Source organism: Plecotus auritus (assembly GCF_963455305.1).
Source record: "Plecotus auritus genome assembly, chromosome: 6".
In the NCBI taxonomy this organism is placed as follows: Eukaryota; Metazoa; Chordata; class Mammalia; order Chiroptera; family Vespertilionidae; genus Plecotus; species Plecotus auritus.
In genome coordinates, this window is record NC_137773.1 from 164346571 (window position 1) to 164365683 (window position 19113).

A 19113-nucleotide genomic window follows, 5' to 3' on the forward strand; every position below is an offset into this window, starting at 1 on the left:
CTAGTTTACAAGTGCCTCTTCTACAGGGTACCTTACCTTTTTTTTTTTAAGCTTAAATAAAATGAGTTTTGAGAGGGAATCAAAATAAGGTTTTGAGTCACTTCTTCCTGCATTCATAGGAATGATTTATTCCTCACAACTTTTCTTTTCAATATATGGAAACAGCCTAGAGATGAAATACATTTAAAAAAAAAAAAAACTATTCTTATCTGATGCCAGCCAGAAAAAAAAATGATGTACATTGATTTTTGGGACATAATGCAGGAACCATAAACCACTTCGACCAAAAATCATCCAGGTAAATAGGTTCAAGGAACAACAACAGCTTCATAAAAATCACCACTGTCCTCACTAAGCTTAGCAAAAAAAAGAGAGAAAAAAAAAATACATCAGCAAGAGTTTTCACCAAACCTACTGGGTAAAAAACTCATTATATGAAGATTCTGGCTTGATTTTGAAGCATACACTCATGACAATCTTGCTCTGAAACACGTTCCCTTCCTTTGCTTAAAAATGTGCTTCTGATGTCAGATATCCTCATGCCTATGATTTGTTAAATGAATTTAATATTTTTGCATTTCATTATCCTTTCTGGAAATAGCCTTTCTAGTCCCTTTCTCAATTCACCAGCCACTTAGTCTTCTTGGAGCACTCTGAACCAAGTTTCTCTCCCGGTCTCATCTCCTCACTTGACATTTTTTTCTGATACATGGAGCCTTGCAGAACTCCTGGGAGTTCTTTCCATCTGCTTTCTGTATGCTCTGCATACATTAAGACATAATGCATGGCTTGTGATTCATCACAAACACCTACCTACTACATTCTATTGCAATGGTGATTTTTAAAAAAATTACCAATATAAAAAATTAAAAACATTAGCCCTTCATAGTCTTCTGGACTCTCCTCCTCTTGTCACCTGGAGAAACACACTTGCACCAAAGTGCTATTGTGTAACTGCTCACCTTTTCCATACTGAAACAGTAAATCCCTCAGTATTCATGCAAGTCAGTGAAATAAATTCCACTGGAGGAATTACAGAGACGTGTGTCAAGGGGATAGATAAATGATACATTGGAGACCTAGCAACAGCAGAATGGGAGTTTGTGAGCTGTTTGTTGTTGTTGAAAAGACCTATGTACGTGACTCTTCTAGATTTGCTTTAAAAATTACCCCTTAGTGAATATCCATTTAACCTGAGTGCCATAACAAAAGGCTGGAAGGTGCCCTCAGCAACAGGTTGCCCTGGGCATTGTGAAACATTTTCCACTTTCTTAGGCAGAAATCCGAGATGCACCATCTCCTGCCTTGTGCTGGAAATGGCAATTTTAAACCTCAGCCCCCTGGGTTTCAATTGTGTGTTGCTTTAGGTTCCCAACACCACTGATTTGCAAACAACCCAAGGAGAAAGCAAGTTTTCAGTCGTTAATATTTCTTCTGAGAAATGTGTGGTCATCAACTGGGATGACAAGGGTCAAAAGAAAATTAGGAAAGCTTTCCCGATCTTCCAGGCAATACATGTTTCCTTCTTGCTGGATCTCTGACAACTGGTAAAATAGGAATCATAATGTCTGTTCCTGCTCTCCAGGGGCAGGGGGAGCAAGCTACCTGGTCAAGGTGATGGCAGTCCGTAGGTACATCAAAATCGGGCCCTTAAGTCTTAAAGTCAACATGGAAATTTCAACACTAAGCTCCATGTTGATTCAGGAACATGAATACATTGTTTCTATCGGGTCAGTGCAATCCTTACTGCAATGTGCCGGGGGTAAAGAGTCGCACAGCTTTCCCAGTATTTAAGACACCTGACACAGAGCCTAGGAAAATGGATATCTTAGCTACGTTAGACTGCTGATAATAGAGGTGCATTCCAAACAGTAACACAATTCTCATTTGCATCTTTACTTTGCTGGAGTTCTTATCTGCTGAAGGATATTATACTTCTAGGAAACAAAAGTGTTAGCCATAAATTAGAGAAGTTATATCAAGTAGAGCCTAACGCCATGAATGAGAATCATTTTTATTTCATAAAATCGAAAGCAGGTGGTCTAGGGTCAATGGGTGTGGTGGAAAATGGTATTTTAACTTTCACCAGTCAGTGGTCTGAACTGATTATGATGGCTCACAAAATCAATGGTGTTCTGGTGCTAGATTTTACTGGCTAGTGAGAGCTAATTGTTAAATATTCTGGAATTCTGCAAGCCACAACTGGAAATTGGCAGACATTACAAATTGAGGCTATTTTTCCCCTCCCAAGAGACATTTTATCCCTAGACCACTACACATGGACTCAAGGTCACAGATTAGCTCCCAGAATTGAGAAAATGTTCCATTTTTTCCCCTAGAGACCAGAACCACAAACCAATCAACCAATTTAAAAGGAAATAAAAATCATGAAAATAAAGACCTTATATTGGTATCTTAATATAATTCTTAATCCTAGAGTAATTTTCTCCAAGTTTATAATTTTATATCCATTCAAAGTGATATCTGTAAAAGGACTTAGCTTTTGCTTGGTATTAGGGGTGGGAAAACAGAATAACTTTTGCTCACTCCAGGAATAGAGTGTTAGATATCAAGAATGTGGAATATTAAGGGGAACAAAACTATTATGAGTAACAGCATGAAAGAGGAGGGATTATTTTTCAAATATTAAATATAGGTCACAGAGTCTGCAGCAATGCTCACTGAAATGTTAATTCCATTCAATTCAACTTGACAAACATTTATAAACAATAAGTGTTGCTGAATTGAACTGAAATGTTAACATTTATCCTCCTGTGATATTTCTATGCAAAAACTAGAAAAACTCCTTTGACTATAAATTAAATTCTACCCTGAGATGAATGTTAACTTTATAATAAATACATTCATCAAATATTTATATCTTGCCTGTTTCATGACACCTGTTATTGAATTACTCAGCGGCTTAGAAAAAATAATGCAGAGATTCTACCACACTTAAATGGTAGGAGAAAATACAAAAAAGTGAACAGAGATTTCTGAGCTTTTAGTGAGCAACTATGAATATTTATGGTAGACAGTTCCATTTTTTTTCACCTCCGGGTAGTTATCTCCCTACTTCTGATCAAAGCACTTTAGCTCACTTCTACTAAAAGCACACGGCTCACCTAGTTTCAGTATATGTTCTACAGGAGGAATTGACAGTCTCCCTAGTGCCAAGGGAGGGCCTGTGGCTCAGCGTGACCAATGAGAGTAGCACCTTTCCCTGAAAACAGTGACTGATTCTGAGGTGGATGCTTGCTCCACACAGAAATGATTATAAATTTCCCCGAGGTTATTGAGAGAGGAAACGTCTCTCCTTTTTACCTTGACCTTGAGTTTGGGAGGATGTAGATCTGACACTCCTGGCAGCTGCCTTCCTACATAGGAAGAAACCAAACATGAAGTAGAACAGACCTGATAGATGGAGATAAACTGAGGTCGGGTGATATTGTTTAAGCCCCTTGAATAAGCCATTCCAGAAGTCGTCACTATACTAGCTTATAAGTAATATGAGATAATAAATTATCTTTCTTTACTTATGATAACCTGGAGTTAAGGTTTCTGTCACTTACCACCAAAATAATCGTAACAGACACATATTTGCAGATTTTTCAAACTACTTCGGAAACCACCATCACCAGAAAGTGCCAAAGCCATCTCTTCACCTGTCCTTATATCCAAGTCCTTTGCCATGTACTTTTGCAGTTCTTCCTGCAAAATGACAGACTGTACTTCCTGTCTTTTGACATTGAGATTGGCCATGAAATTTGCTTTGGCCATTGGAATGCTAGTAGATATGATGCAACCAGGAGGTTAAAGTGGGCTTGCCTTATTGGGCTTCTGTCAGCCCCATTACAAGAACACGCTCCGGCTGGCCTGCTGACCCAAGGACAATGAAAGACATGTGGAGAGTAGACCCAATCTGCTTCCCTCCACCCCCCAGCCACCATAGTATGAGATAAGGCCACTCCAGCCAAGTTGCAGACCTACGAGTAAATCATTATTATTATTGTAAGACTAGGAGCCCTGAGCACAAATCCATGCACCAGTAGGTCGCTGCTATCCTCCTGTAGCTCTCCACCCGCTGCCCCGCCCTCCTGTAGCTCCCCACGCCCCCCTCATAGTTTGCTGCCCTGCCCTGTCCTGTAGCTCTCTACCGCCCTCTTGTAGTTCGCTGCCCCACCCTCCTGCAGATCCGTGATCTGGTTGTTACATGGTCAGTCGAGGCATAACAGATAATTAGCATATTTCTCTCCTATTGTATAGGATACTGAGTTTCCAGACAATCTGCAGTGATGCTCAGAGCATCGCTGTTGCACACCGTGTTGCAGAGAGCACCCATACCACTCCCAGTATAGAAAGAAGAAATTGTTTTAAGTCTCTAGGGAGACACTTCAGGTTTTGCAAGTGAAATGTAAACAGGAAGTGAAGAAGGAGAGATTATTCAAACCAGAGATCACAAACTCTGATGCCTGTAATGGCAAGCAGGTAAAAACAAAACACAAAAAAACTGAAACTAAAGCTCATATAGCAGGTAGCTTAAGCCAGCCAGGACTGTTCTGAGTGTTTACACATATTAATTCATTTAATCCTCAACACAATTATTTGAGTTAGACACAGTTGTTATCTCCATGTTACTGGGGTGAAATTGAGGTACAGAAAGTTTAAAAAACTTTCCCAAGTCACAAAGAGCTTGTACATGGTAGAGCTGGCACCTCTAAGCTACGGTAAAATGAGCTAGGTAAGAAACAGGAGGAGTGGAGGGAATGATGCTTCTCCGGAGAGTTCAGGAGCTTGTCACCATGTGGGATTGAGAGCATTCTGAATAGAAGCCAAAAATCTAGATTTTTAAGAAATCTCCCTATTTTTAAACACTATTTAAAATGTTCAAATGTTTTATTTTTTTAACATCATGAAGGTCAACCCTATGGAGTTCAGGCCCAACAAGTCACATTTAAAAGTAAATTTGGTCATGGCCTGCCCACTGGCACCCACTGATCCAAGCTTAGCAGCAGAGTTCTGTTCAGGAGATAGATGTGTCCAGTGCATATATCAAGAGCTCTTCAAATGTCTTTGTAAGTGGGTTCAAAAGCTTTGTCTCTAATGTTACAACAAGGCAAGCAACCCTGGGCTTCCACTTCCTTTACCTTTATGCCTTTACACCAGGCCCACAGGCTCAAGACCTGCTATTTGGGTCCTGGAAGTCACCATGATCTCTCTCACATCTGGAAATCTAGGCCTGCTATTCCCTCTGCCTGGATTATTCTTCTGTCCTTTCTTTATTGTGTCTTAGTTGAATGTTGCTTCCCACAGAATGCCTCTGCCAGTGATCCTCATGAATATACTGGGGAACCCTGCTGAGTGGTCTGGAGCACCATGTACCTTCCTTTAACAAAAAAGTAGGTTCACCTGTATTTTTATCTGCTTTGGCACCAGAATACATTTCTTACTAGGCTAGGATCCTGGAGGGCAGTAGGTAGGAGTGCTTTGTTCACAATTCCTAACACATAGTAGATACCGGAAAAAATGGTTATCAGATAAAAGAAGAAATGCACAAATGAAATAATATGTACAGACCTCGCAAATGTTACTGTCACTGAGTCTATTATAGACATACATGGGCGTGCGCGTGCGCGCGCGCACACACACACACACACACACACACACACACACACACACACAAGTACCTAGATAATGCAAGAGCACGATTAACTCTTTCTTCAAGGCCTAATGTGCCCAGGGCCTTCCAAGTCATCCAGAACTTGAATGCATCTGCTCTCCTGCTACATTGGATAGACTTGTCTCCTGTGTCATAGCTGACATCATAGAATTTATCCTGCTGGAAGAGGTACGATGCCTTGGCAGAGTAGCATTTCTTAAGAAGATCCTTTTTGGGGGGAAAAAAGAAGAAAGATTAAAAGATTGTCCATTTTTAAAATACACTTAATGTTGAAAACAAACGCCCACAAACATAACCTGTATGATATTCTACTACTTTGTGCCAAAGGTGTTTGGTCTCATTCTATGACTGCCCTAAATCAGAAGCAATAGGTATGTATTAACTCAGAGACAGATTATCCATTGTGTTTCTGGAAAACCTGAGTTGAGAATGCTAAATCCATCCTCAAGAATTTTCCTGAAGAGTACTGAGAAGCGTTGAGACAACCATGTCATCATCTGCATGCAATCAAGGTGGGCCCGTTTCTCAGTATGAAATAAAAATCTGTTTAGAACTCACTCAAGGTTCCTACCATATTGTACATACTTTATATAACTTCATATGCAAAAAAAACTAGGCTTTTAAAACCTCTTCTTTTCAACACATCCATATTAAAGAGGCCTGAAGTGACAATAACCCAGAGGAAAAAATCTGAAGAAGGTGCTATGGAGGAGTTAAACAAGTGTCAACAAGTTTTAACAACTACAGTATATCAGCTACAATTCCAAAGGATTTTCAAGTTGGTATCACATTGGTTTTATTTGCACCCAAACTCAATTTGCATTTACTGACTGGTAACTTCTTGCCAAGCAGTAGAAGACAATTCACTATGTTTATCACCATTTTAGAGTCTTCACTTTGACCTCAAATTAATATAGTTTAAGCCCTGTGACTCTCAATATCATTTGGTATCTACAAAATCCCAGATTTTCTAAACTGTCCTTCACAGCCCCCATAATCTCTGAGCATCTTCATTACCTGAGACTATCTAATAGAACTGTCTACTTCCCCAGCATAACCAAACTACTCAATGTCCCTTAACTACTAGATCATGCCCCATCTGCACCTTGGCTCACACCATTCGCTTTACCTTATTTCTATTTTAATATAACATGACATTCAAAAGAATATGTACAGTATACTTATAAGTTCTGAAGTTTGCTAACACCAAACATAGTCTTCCCTCTTAACAAGCGCATAGTCTGCCCTTCTCTTGGGTTCCATCTCAAGTTCTGCTTCCTCTTCAGCTTCTTTATCTGCCCATTCGATTGGACTCACTTCCTGCCTTTATATTTGGCTGCATTTGTTGGCTTTCCTCCTGCAATATCGCCACTCAATGAGAAGTCTGCATGTATTCTCTCCTCATGTGGCAAAACTGGTTCTTGAAAACAGGAATCATTTCTTATCCACATCTTATCCACATCCACAGAGCGTAACATTGTATTGGGCACAGAGGTCCCTCACTCAGCAATTAGGGCCATTATGCCACTCCCCATATTCCACTTCTCTCACATCCTCCTAACATGTATCTGATGAACAGAATAAACACAGATATATGAACTTCTCATATGGTGCATCTTATAAACCTTAACGATGCAAAAATATCAGTGCTATACTGGGAGCTACAGAGAAACTCTACAGAAGTCATAGAGGTCCTAGAAATGATCCCTTTTAAACAGAGAATGTAATAAATGTATTCATTGGACTGATCAACTTGTACTTCAAGGTATCACATTCCAAACAAAAGCATGCATTTTGTTATCTTTTTAAAAATATATATATATTATTGATATTTTACAGAGAGGAAGGGAGAGGGATAGAGAGTTAGAAACACTGATGAGAGAGAAACATCCATCAACTGCCTCCTGCATACCCCCTACTGGGAATGTGCCTGTAACCAAAGTACATGCCCTTGACCGGAATCGAACCTGGGACCCTTCAGTCTGCAGGCCGAAGCTCTATCCATTGAGCCAAACCAGTGAGGGCCATTTTATTATCTTAATAGCAATTTTGTCTTGTGTAGACATTAATCTGGATATAATGTGTTCCATTACCACAAAGCATGATTTTATACTATATAAAAATTATAGAGCAACAATAATCAAGAACTCCAAAATCCCACTCATCCATTATCCAAAATGAACTGAGTATAAAATAATAATTAAAGCAATATTAGTAAACCTTCAGCCTGGCCTTGATAGATATAATGGGAGACACTGTGGAAGAGCTGATTGCTCTGATCTGAATATTAAGGTAGAAAAAGATCCTTACTCTTTAAGCTACTTTAATTTTATCAGCAATCTTTCAACTTCGATCACAGCAGCCACCACTGCATCTCCCTACCCTCAAATGTCAGGAAATTTGGTTATTGTTTCCATAGCAACTACAGCCTGACCATGCATTACAACATTAAAAGGCCAATGCATATATTTCAAAGACAAAGCATACACACACACACACACACACACACACACACACACACACACACACTTACACACACACACTTGTACTTGCATCCTGATTATAAATGTATTTTCATCAACTATGCAAGATTCAAAAAATTCCCAAAGCAAATGAACTTTAGACGTGTCTTGGGCAAGTTTCAGTGACTTATGCTAGTGGCTGAAAGGAAGAGGAAGCCCATTCATTATCAGAAGACAAATGGATCATCTTAGTCAAATGGAGAAGAGGAGAGCCAAGAAAATATACAGCAGAATGAGTGATGGTCCTGCGGTAGTGACATTGTTAATTTTGTTGCACTGAAAAATCCTCCTACTTTGGGAAGCTTCCCATAAAAAACTAGAGGCTTGGGATTTACTTTATTGAAAATAAATGAAATCTATTTCCCCAAAGTTTTTTTTTGCTTTGCATTTTAGTTTACATTCTTGTATTAAAATTGATGAGATCTCTTTAGTTTAAGATACCCATTAACTAAGGAAAGATCTCCAGAGAAAACAACAATATTGGAATAAGTATAATAAAAGTTAAGATTTCTACTTTTTAAGTGTAAAACACTTAATCTGTCATTATTGTACTATCAAAGAGAAGGACCATGTTTATCTTGCTCATCTTTATACACTAATTCCTAGCAGGACAATAAAAACTAGTTATGTGGATTCTGGAAACAAATATTCAAGGAGAATTGCTTTATGTTGTAGTATCTCAAACAGTCTCATGAATTAGTAGACAATGTATGAAAATTTTCAGAGGCAAGTGAAGGAAATGCAATCAAAGTAGCTTAAGCAAAAAGGGAAAATTGTATAGGCTCATGTTTTTAAAAATCTAGATATATAAAATCTGCAGGCACAGTTGGATCCAGAACTAAATCAAGAATTTGCCTTTTTCCTCTTGTTCTAGTTTCTTCTATATCGGCCTCATTCCCACAGCAGAAAGCTGCTAAGAAGCCTGGGGACTAGGGTATTCCAGTGGGGCCTGTGAGCACAGAAGGAGGCTCTGTTGGAGAGAGATGGGCAAGAAAGAAGAGACAGCCTCTGCCATTGATGCTACTACCCAAGCAGCAAGTCACCATTGGCCTTCCAAACTCAATCTCTTCTCTGAACCTGCTGCTGACTAAACTTAGCAGGAGGCCAATTAGTAAGGGAGCCTGGGAAATGTGGTTTTCTGGAGTCAGGCCCTTTTCCCAGCAAAGCAGAGGAAGGCTGAAGAATGAATTATATCGTTAAGAGAAACAGGCAAATGTCAAGCACACAGTATGAGGACAGAAACCATAACTTTCCTTTTCAGTGTTTGTATTCACAACACCTAACCTAGCACATACTAATAATGGCCAGAGCCAACATTTATAAAGTCCTTACTATGTGTTAGGCACCGTATATGTATGAATTAATTTAAATCTGAAGTTGTACTATTTTTGTCAACACCCATGTACATGTAAAGAAACTGCAACATAGCAAAGTTTGGTGAATTACCTAAGATCATGTAGCTTCTAAGTGGTAGGGCTGGGCTTCAAACCAAGGCCTCTTGAATCCAAGGCCTAAGCTCTTTACACATCACTCTCTGCTCTCTCTACAGTGAGCACTTAAGTATGTGTGGAAGAGAGTGCTCCATAAATACTCATTAAGAGTTCTTAAAGAGGTCGGTGAAATGGAAAATGGCAGTAGAGTACACATCAAACTAAAAGTCAAAACAACTAACATCCCATTTCGGGCCCTTAACTTTGTCCCTATAAATATAACTTGGGCATTTACTAGTGGCAATATCTTGTCTATTAAGCATTTTGAGATTTTACTAAATACTTGTGACTCTGGTGATATTTAAGATCACTAAAAACGCATAATGAGTTGGCAAGTTGTGTATTTTCCTTGTCAAGATTAGTCCAGTCACGTTGGATTTCCACAGGCCAGATCAGATTCGGCAGCCTCTTTCCCAAGCGTCAGTGACTACATGAGGCTACTTTAAGTCCTCACTTCTTGCAATCGCATTTTTCAGCTTACCAAATAAAAGCTACCAAAAACTCCCATATGGCTCTTTCCATATTCTGTCCCGATTCACTGTTACTTACAGTCAAGACATTGTCTAAATTAAATGAGTTAGGAAGTTGGTATATTAATCATCTTTGTACTAATTAATTCATTCCTAAATTATGTATTGAGGACCTATTTTATAGTAAGTACTATGATGCCAGGAGTTTGGGCATACAACCCTAATGGAAGTACTAAGCATCTAGGCCAGGGGTACGGAATCATTTGGTCTGGCCCTGCCAAGGCATTCGGGGTGAGTTAATTAAATATTTGACCAAATATAACAGGCGAATTTTGAAGTTGATAATTTTGTATGGCCCACGAATGATGTTATAAATATTCAAATGGCCCTTGGCAGAAAAAAGGTTCCCTACCCCTGATCTAGGCTAACATTTGTTGACTAAATGGGCAAAATTAAATTTAGGCTGTGAATAGCAGAAAGACTTGTTGTAATGTAGAATATAAAAGTGAATTTTGAAAACAATTATACCTTCTAATATCGGCTTTACTTATTTATTGAGCAAACACTTTGAGAGCCTTTCTATATGCCAAAAGCTGTGCGAGGCACTGGTGCTGTGATGTCACTATCCTTAAGAAGTTCAAGATGGAGATAAGGACAGAAAAACAGGCAATTAGAGTACAATGCTAGAGCAGGGGAAAGAACAAGGTCTAAGGAGCATGAAGAAGGGTCATCTTTCACTAACTTAGAGATGTTAGATAGCGCTTTCAGAAGAAGAAATGTGTCGCTTGAGAGCTGAACGATAAGGAGTTGCTGAGTAGGAGAAGAGAAGATAAAATTAATTCAGGATGACTGGGGCTAATTAATGAGGTAGGGCATAGCTCGGAAGGCTGTAAAGGTAAAAAATAGCCAAGTCACCAAGGATCTTACCTGCCTCGGTAAGAATGATGGGTCATGGAATTTTCACAGGCTCAAGTAGATATTACAACTTAAACTTCATTATTGTTCTGGCAGAATAAAGTGAGAATCAGCAGATGTGGATTCTGCTTTTGATTTAGTCACTTGGAGTCAAAGCTCAAAGCAAGTCACTTAACATCTTGGGCTTCATTTTTCTCATCGACCTAATGGAGATAATGATACTTGCTCTACCTACCATGCAGGAATACTGTGCCAGCCTGGTGAAATAACGCTAACTGTGAATACCTCTCAGTCTGCTCAAAATCCTCCCCACCACTCCTCTCTTGCATATTCCTGTACCCCTGACCTCTCCCCCAACTGTCACCACCCATTTTTCCTTAGATTTCTCTCCAAGAAAACTGCAGAATAGGATGCCAACTCTAGACTTCATCACTGTTTATGACATAAGCATATTACACCTCTCACCGACCTCCCTTTTTTAATGGGATGGGTCCACAGAAACAGAACACATTGATAGAATATATTAAAGCTATCAAAAGGAATCTTAGAGCAATAGGAAGAATTATCCACGGTCTTTATCCTCCAAGTGGAGCTAATCCTGCCCTTGTTTACGTTATCATACTTGCTAACCTTCTTAGATGCTGTGGTCTTTATAAGTCTCAGCATGGTTTGTATGGAAGAAACAAAAAGCAGAATAAGAAATGAGATTGGGCAAGGCCAGGCATTAGGTGGACTGAAATCTAAGGAGCCATCAAATGACCGGGTGTCTTCAGTTTTGGAGTGTTCTCATTCAAGCCTAACATTGCTCAGTGTACTCTCTAGAAAGACACCTAGTTGTCTTCAGTTTCCTTATTCACACAAGAAAATGGATATGTTGAGTGACTGCTGAGTGGTGGGAATAAAGTAAGCAAATGACAATAATGCCAGTGTTATTTGTTATTTTCCCCCAAAGGAAACAAATTATACTGAACCACAGAAAAGGTCAATGTATTTGGCTGAGTCATGAATAGCCTTAAAAGAAAGATAGAAAAGAAGGAAGGAAGGAAGGAAGGAAGGAAGGAAGGAAGGAAGGAAGGGAGGAAGGGAAAGGAAGGGAGGAAGGGAAGGAGGGGAAATGTCCAAAGTTCATTAGCTTTGGTGATTTTTTTACCTTTCCTTTTCCTTTCTTTTTCCCTTTAATCAGCCAGGCCTCAACTTTCTGGACCTCTCTTCACAGTGTTTCCGCATTGCGCTCTTCTTAAATTCATCTGTAATCCAAAGCATGTGTCCTTTCATTTGTGGATTGTTTAGACACCTCTCATTTTTCCGATGGCATTTTTTGACCCGTCTTTTTAGTATTTATTGATTTCATTCATTTCCTTCTGTTTTAGTTTTTTCATTCTCTGTCAGAGTGGAAAATTGTTAAAACCATCAGGTGCTATATCCAGCTTGACAGAAAGATTGTTTTTGAGGAAGGGCCACCGTTTTTCTTTGAACTCTGCACCAAATCCAAGGCAAATGCCTTCTCCCCTGCCATGTGAAAGGCTAGTTTCAGACACATCGTGTCATAGTGCTTCAGTGTCTGCAGAAGGTTCACGTCCTGACTTGACAGGCTTCCATTACCAGTTCTGAATAATTTTTTTTTGATCAATTGATTCATCTTTCTTTCCTATTCCATTCAAGCATTTTCTAGTCATTGGTATCACCTACAGGTCAACTTCTGCCAGGTCTTCAATTTATTCTACAATTCTCACTCCCCTCCTTTCCCTCATCACTTGTATGTCCTGGAAGATGCCATGTATAGAAGTTTGCTGATATTAAAGATGCTTTAATTTCTGAAGAATTGCTGAACAGTCTGTCCTGCTCTCTCCTGCCATGTGGTGATACATTTGAGCTTGCTGTCCTGCCATTTCAATTAACTCCCTTTGTAAAGTTCACGTCAGCCTCCCTTGTCTCAAAATACTGCCCCGTTAGCCCTCTTTGCAAACTTGCTCAACGGACTACCTGATTCTGTTTCCAGGAAGTTTCTGGGTGCTGTGGGCTAGATTTCCAGCTAAAAAGAAAAAATACACAAGAAGTGATTTCCTCTCCTGCTTCATTCAGTTCTTAACACTTTTAATACACAGTATTCTGTGAAGTATGTTCCTTGAGGAAACATCATTTTACTCATGATGTTTTGAAAAGGAGGTTTTACATGATATATACTTGTATTTGTCTTCCCCTTTGGGCTGCAAGTTATTTATTTATTTTTTATTCCTAAGTTGCTTTTCACAGCTGAGTTCAGTCATTCCTTTCCTTAACGCATTTGAAGTATTTGTAAAATTATCATTTTTCCACTGTGTGTATTGTTCTAAGTTAGCAAAGAGATCCTACAAGTCTGTACCCCAGCTCAAGGTAGAAGTGGCACAAAGGGGCGCTGCATGAACTGTGGGCACAATATTCAGGTCTGTCCCAGGCGAAGCCCCAGCTGAGGGAACTCCAGGCCTCGCAAGGCCGCAGCCTCCCTGGCTCAACTCCCTTCTCCATTTGCCTCCCTGCCTGCTCCTCCTCCTAGTCACTCCACAGCCACTTCACAGCAAAATGACAGGAAGAAAGAGCAGCGCATGTGCATCAACACAGACGTGAAATTACAAGTGGAGGATTAGGAGGAGGGGAGGGTCTACTTCACGGGGGCAGAGCCAGTGAGACTGGGAACACTAGTTTTTTTTTTATTTTTTTAAATCTTTATTGTTGGAAGTATTACATATGTTGCCCTTTTCCCCCCATTGACCTCTTCTAGCCCACCCCCGCCCTCCGCCCCAGGCCTCCACCACCCTAATGTCTGTGTCCATGAGTTGTGCATATGTACATACAAGTTCTTTGGTTGATCTCTCTCCACCCACCCACCCTCCTCTGCCTTCCCTCTGAGATTGGACAGTCTGTTCCATGCTTCCATGACCCTGGATCTATTTTATTCATCAGTTTATTTTGTTCATTAGATTCCACATATGAGTGAGATCATGTGATACCTGTCTTTCTCTGACTGGCTTATTTCGCTTAGCATAATACTCTCCACACACTAGTTTTTCTTGGTAGTGGCTTCCATGCTATCATCAGATGAACTGCTAAGAAATCATAGGAGCTGAAGGTTTGGTATAATCTGTGAAAACCACTGACTATCCTGGAATAGTTGGGCACTGTACTAATACGAAGGCCCCACTTCTACTTCCAGAAAGCATCCTGGAAGATTTCAGAAAATTTAGTTGAGTTCTAGGCCTACGGACCTGATAGGGATTTTCAGAGAGCTAATAGAGTACTTTACTGCTAAACCTTAGATCCTATATTTTCTTCTGAGGTGTAAATCTTCCTTAAATACCCCTAACTAAGAGTTAGAGTGAACTGATTTGAAAACAAGAAAACTGAGCTACTAGATAGCATTTCTTAATTTTTTTAAAATATATTTTATTGATATTTTACAGAGAGGAAGGGAGAGTGATAGAGAGCTAGAAACATCGATGAGAGAGAAACATCGATCAGCTGCCTCCTGCACACCTCCCACTGGGGATGTGCCCACAACCAAGGTACATGCCCTTGACCGGAATCGAACCTGGGACCCTTCAGTCCGCAGGCCGACGCTCTATCCACTGAGCCAAACCGGTTTCGGCCAGATAGCATTTCTTAATGCAACTGAATAAGTCTAAGCAGTGATGGTGCTTACAGGAGAGAGGAGAGTTGGGCTCAGTGTATGAGAGAAGGTAGAAGTGCTTCTATAAATAGATATATAAATATATAAATAATAAGAAACATCTGATAGTGAGGAGATCACTGCATGCCCTGCAAGCATTTAAAAATAGTGCATAGTGCAACTGGACTTCTCTCTTAGAACAGATGGAGATTTTCTGATTTTCTCTAGGCAACTATCAACGTAACATCCCTTCTCTGTTAAAGACCATCTAAAACTGTGTTTTTGCAACCTTGACTATAACTCACAGTAAGCAATTATTTTTTAAACAGTGACAGTATCCCCCCTAATACACATGAAACAGAAACAAAAGCTTAATGGAATAGTACACATTCATATTTGAATTGCATACCCATATTTTCTATTCCATTCTATTCTGACTGTTCATTAAAAAAGAAAACGAAAAGTTGTTATGACTTACAACTGATTGTACAACTCAAGATCAATTAGCGTGGTGGTTCTTAACAATATTAGAATTGTCTGAAGAGTCTAGAAAAAAAAAAACCAACCAATTCAGGGCCCTTTCAAGACCAAAAAATCAGAATCCCTGGTATGAGGTAAGGGCAATCCTTGTAAAGCTTCTGAGGTGATTCTAACGTGCAGCGAGGATTGAAAACCACTGCTCTCATGGTTTCAACCTTACATTGAAAACTCCTGGTCAAGGAGTTTCAGTCAGGCATTGCCTTCATGTTGAGACTAGAGAACTCTGAAGTGCTGTGTTTTTACCTGAGCATATAAACCAAGGTGATTATCTGACTTCTTTTTGTGCTATTAGTGTCTGTTATCAAACTTCTGTTTGTGTGTGAATACAAGTAAATATGACTTTTTTATATGCACCTAAATAAAGAGAATATAGGTGGGATATGGATAATGCTAGCATTTTAACCATCTAGGAAACATGTCCAAAGATTGTGGCATCGATGTGATGGGCAAAATGACTCCCACAGCCCTAATCTATTCAACTGTTTAATTTCCTATGTTTTTGTGATACAGACTAAAGCATCATTTGGTTTTGGATATTTAGTCCTATCAACATGATATAAGTAAACTTTGCTCAACCAGCTCTGATTGGAGGAATTGTAGTCTTTGCTCTTCCTGCATTGCTTCCAACTCTGAGTTTCTGAGGTTCTATCATATATATATATACATGATATATATGTAAATATATATTGACAGCCTACTTTGTGCCCAGGGGATTTAAGGCAGCTTACAAATATAGAATATGGTAGGATTAGAACAGAAAAGGGGAAAGTGGGGGAAACAAAGAAGGTGGCAGGAGAGATGAGGAAGGTGGGGAAGATGAGGAAAAGAAAAGGAGGAGGAAGAGGAGGAAAAAGGACGAGATTCAGGCCAAGAGAAAATGTGACGGGGAATTACAACGAAGCCTGGGGTATATCTGTGCCCAAATAGCACACTGGAAGGAGGGTGGAAGAGGACGGATGACTTGCCAGTTTCTCAGCACACCTGGTAATGCATGCACAGCAAAGGCATCCAGTGGCTATTTGCTACTCTGAGCATTTACTGTGTAACTGTCAACTACATCACTTCACCTCATCATATCACTATTTCATTCACCTGTAAATTGAAGGCAATGACACTGCAGGCGGCCCACCTCCTGTGGATAAGTATTTGTGGCACAATGTTTAAGTGAATGTCTGGAAAAAATATTTATTAACACAGAACATATTTCTTCAGTCTGGATGGCTTAGTTGCATCTCTTCAAATACATGGACAGACATAAGGCAGTGGTGTCTTTCAAACTGGACAAAACAGACACAGAGCAAGTGTGCTGCATTGGACTGAGGCTAGAAGAGTGATTCTACACCAGGGGCACGATATTTAACAAAATCAATCTATGTCTCCAGCTTATTGTGATGCTGTTAACAAGGGCCTGGTTTCTTTTCAAATGGAATTTTACACATTCAGCAGCAAGGCCGCTGGCCTACATTTCTTGGAGTCAGAGCATCCTCTAGAGGTCTGGCCTCTGAGGCTTGGAGTATAGCTAAGAAATTGATTTTATACAGGGGGGGGAAATGCTATGCAGGAAGGCAATTTCTGAACACAAGTTCATTGCTCTTCTTTGTATAAATCCTTTTAAAGAGTTGCTGGAAATGGTTGCTATTACTGTAACCATGGGGTATCCTACTTAAAACTGGCTTTAAATAACAATTCAAAATGAATCAGGAAGCACTTGGTAAAAATCCTCTGAATAGAACACAAGGTGTAGTGGACAAAAACATTTTTTTCAATGACTCATAATTACATTCAGAAATGTACTAAAATGACAAGGAATTTTCCCACTGTGTAAGTGAACATTTGTCCAGACAGAGAGACCTGCACACTCGCAGGTGGCTCACTCAATTTGGACACAGAAAGGAAAAACTACATTCACACCGAGTGCCCACTCCATGGTTGGCACTGCCCTGCACATGTTTGAACATTGTATCATTTAATGTCATAGTCGTTCTTCAAAATAGAAAGTGTCTCCTTTTTGCAGATAAAATAATTGAAGTTCAGAAAAGTTAAGCAACTTGTCAAAGTCACACAGGGCAGTCAAAGCAGAAGCAGAATTTGAACACAAGTTCTGCTGGGCTTCTCAGTCCATAGGTGTATTTACCCACTGAGAAATCATATTAATCCCAGGATTTCCTAGTTTAAACTGTGGTCCCCATGACTGGGGAAGGCACAGTCCTCCCCTCTGGGTGTTTCTAAAATACAAATGAGCAAACGATTTCTATAGAGGGCCAGATAGTAAATATTTTCAGCTTTGTAATCCATACAATCTGTGACACAATTAGTCAACTCAGTGGTTGTAGCATGAAAGCAGCCATCTAGGATACTTAAGTGAATTGGCATGGCTGTGTTCCAATAAAACTTTATTTTCAAAAACAGGTGCAAAGCTGGATTTAGCCCAAGGGCCATACTTTGCAGACCTCTGTTCTGAGACATATCTATGAGACGACTATTTCCAAATCTGTAGAGACAGGAAAAGTTAAACATTTACCCAAAGGCTCCAACCCATTGGTTTCCATTTTTATTAGGGCAAGTGTTTAATTCTTTTAACTTCTAAAAGAGAACACCTAATTTAAAAAATAAAGTTGCCATGGTTTATTTTCCTTTTTAGTTTTGAGAAAAAAAAAATATTGGCTTCAGAGAGGAATGGAGAGGGAGAGAGATAGAAACATCAATAATGAGAGAGAATCATTGATTGGCTGCCTCCTGCATGCCCTCCCATTGGGGATCGAGCTCACAACCCAGGCATGTGCCCTGACCGGAATTGAACCTGGGACCCTTCAGTCCACAGGCCGATGCTCTATCCACTGAGCCAAACAAGCAGGGCAGTTTTAAGAAATTCTTTATGCAATTTCCATGGAGAATGGCATTTGATGATCAGACTCATCTGGTTTACAGTTTCTAACTTCCTTTCTTCCCCCAACACCGCAGGAAGAAGAAAAAAGTATTCTGTGATGAAACAAGTTAAATCTGAGTTCACTTTGTGTTTTATTTTAAGGTTGTATTTTGTCATTTGTCATGGATCTTTGCTAAAATAATGTGGCAGGAAAGGATGTGAATTTCAAACTGGAAACTCATTATATGAAAACAGCTAATAGAAACTACTCATGGTCAAAGAGCAAGAAAGGAGGGAGGGAGGGAAGACGGACAGAAAGGCTGCCTGGTGGGTTAGAAGCGGAGGGGTGAACTGACTTCTAGGATTCTCTGGCTCAGCTGGTTTCTAGATATGAGAACTATGTTTTCCAAACCAAACTCCTGTTTGTTGAACTGCAGAGTCTTGAAGGGGACATTGGGCCAGGTGTATTTAGAACAATCTTAACTGCAAATCCTGGGAGAGAGTGACTACAATTACAGAATCTCTGTACACCCCTGAGCAGTAAGAGAAGTCAATGAGAAAAACCTACTGGCAAGGTCTGTGGATCAAACTGAGTTACAAGGAGACTTACAGGTCAGCTCAAGCAGTCTGAGTGGTTCTGCAGAAAAGAGAATTAGCAAAATAATTAGCAATAGCATTTCACTTTGAACTGGTTCTATGAGGATCGATCCCTCAAATTTCATCTTTCTAAATCAACATTTTCCATACATCACTGTGACTGTGAAATGCAGAGTTTTATTTGGTTAGCATATGAGGCTGCTCCATTTCTTGTCATCTTGATTTAGGAAGATATGAGCTCTGTGATTAAAGGCCTGGATTGTGCCCGATTGGTTCTGAATCAAAGTTCTACCCTACTAGCTTTGTAGCCTTGGGCATGTTATTTATGACTTCTATACTCAGTTTCCTCATCCGTACAGTGGGCAGAGTAAAAGTCCCCACCTCATGTAT

At 39.7% G+C, this 19113-nt stretch overlaps 1 protein-coding gene across 1 annotated transcript in view; it reads right to left on the minus strand.

Moving 5' to 3' along the window:
• GADL1 (glutamate decarboxylase like 1) overlaps nucleotides 1-19113 on the minus strand; it is a gene marked incomplete at both ends in the record, with an annotated part of 148128 nt that overhangs the window by 55834 nt on the left and 73181 nt on the right. The window contains one exon of the mRNA XM_080675538.1: nucleotides 5688-5887. Within this exon, the coding sequence (XP_080531664.1) occupies nucleotides 5688-5887 (200 nt within the window). The remainder of the gene's footprint in view (nucleotides 1-5687; nucleotides 5888-19113) is intronic.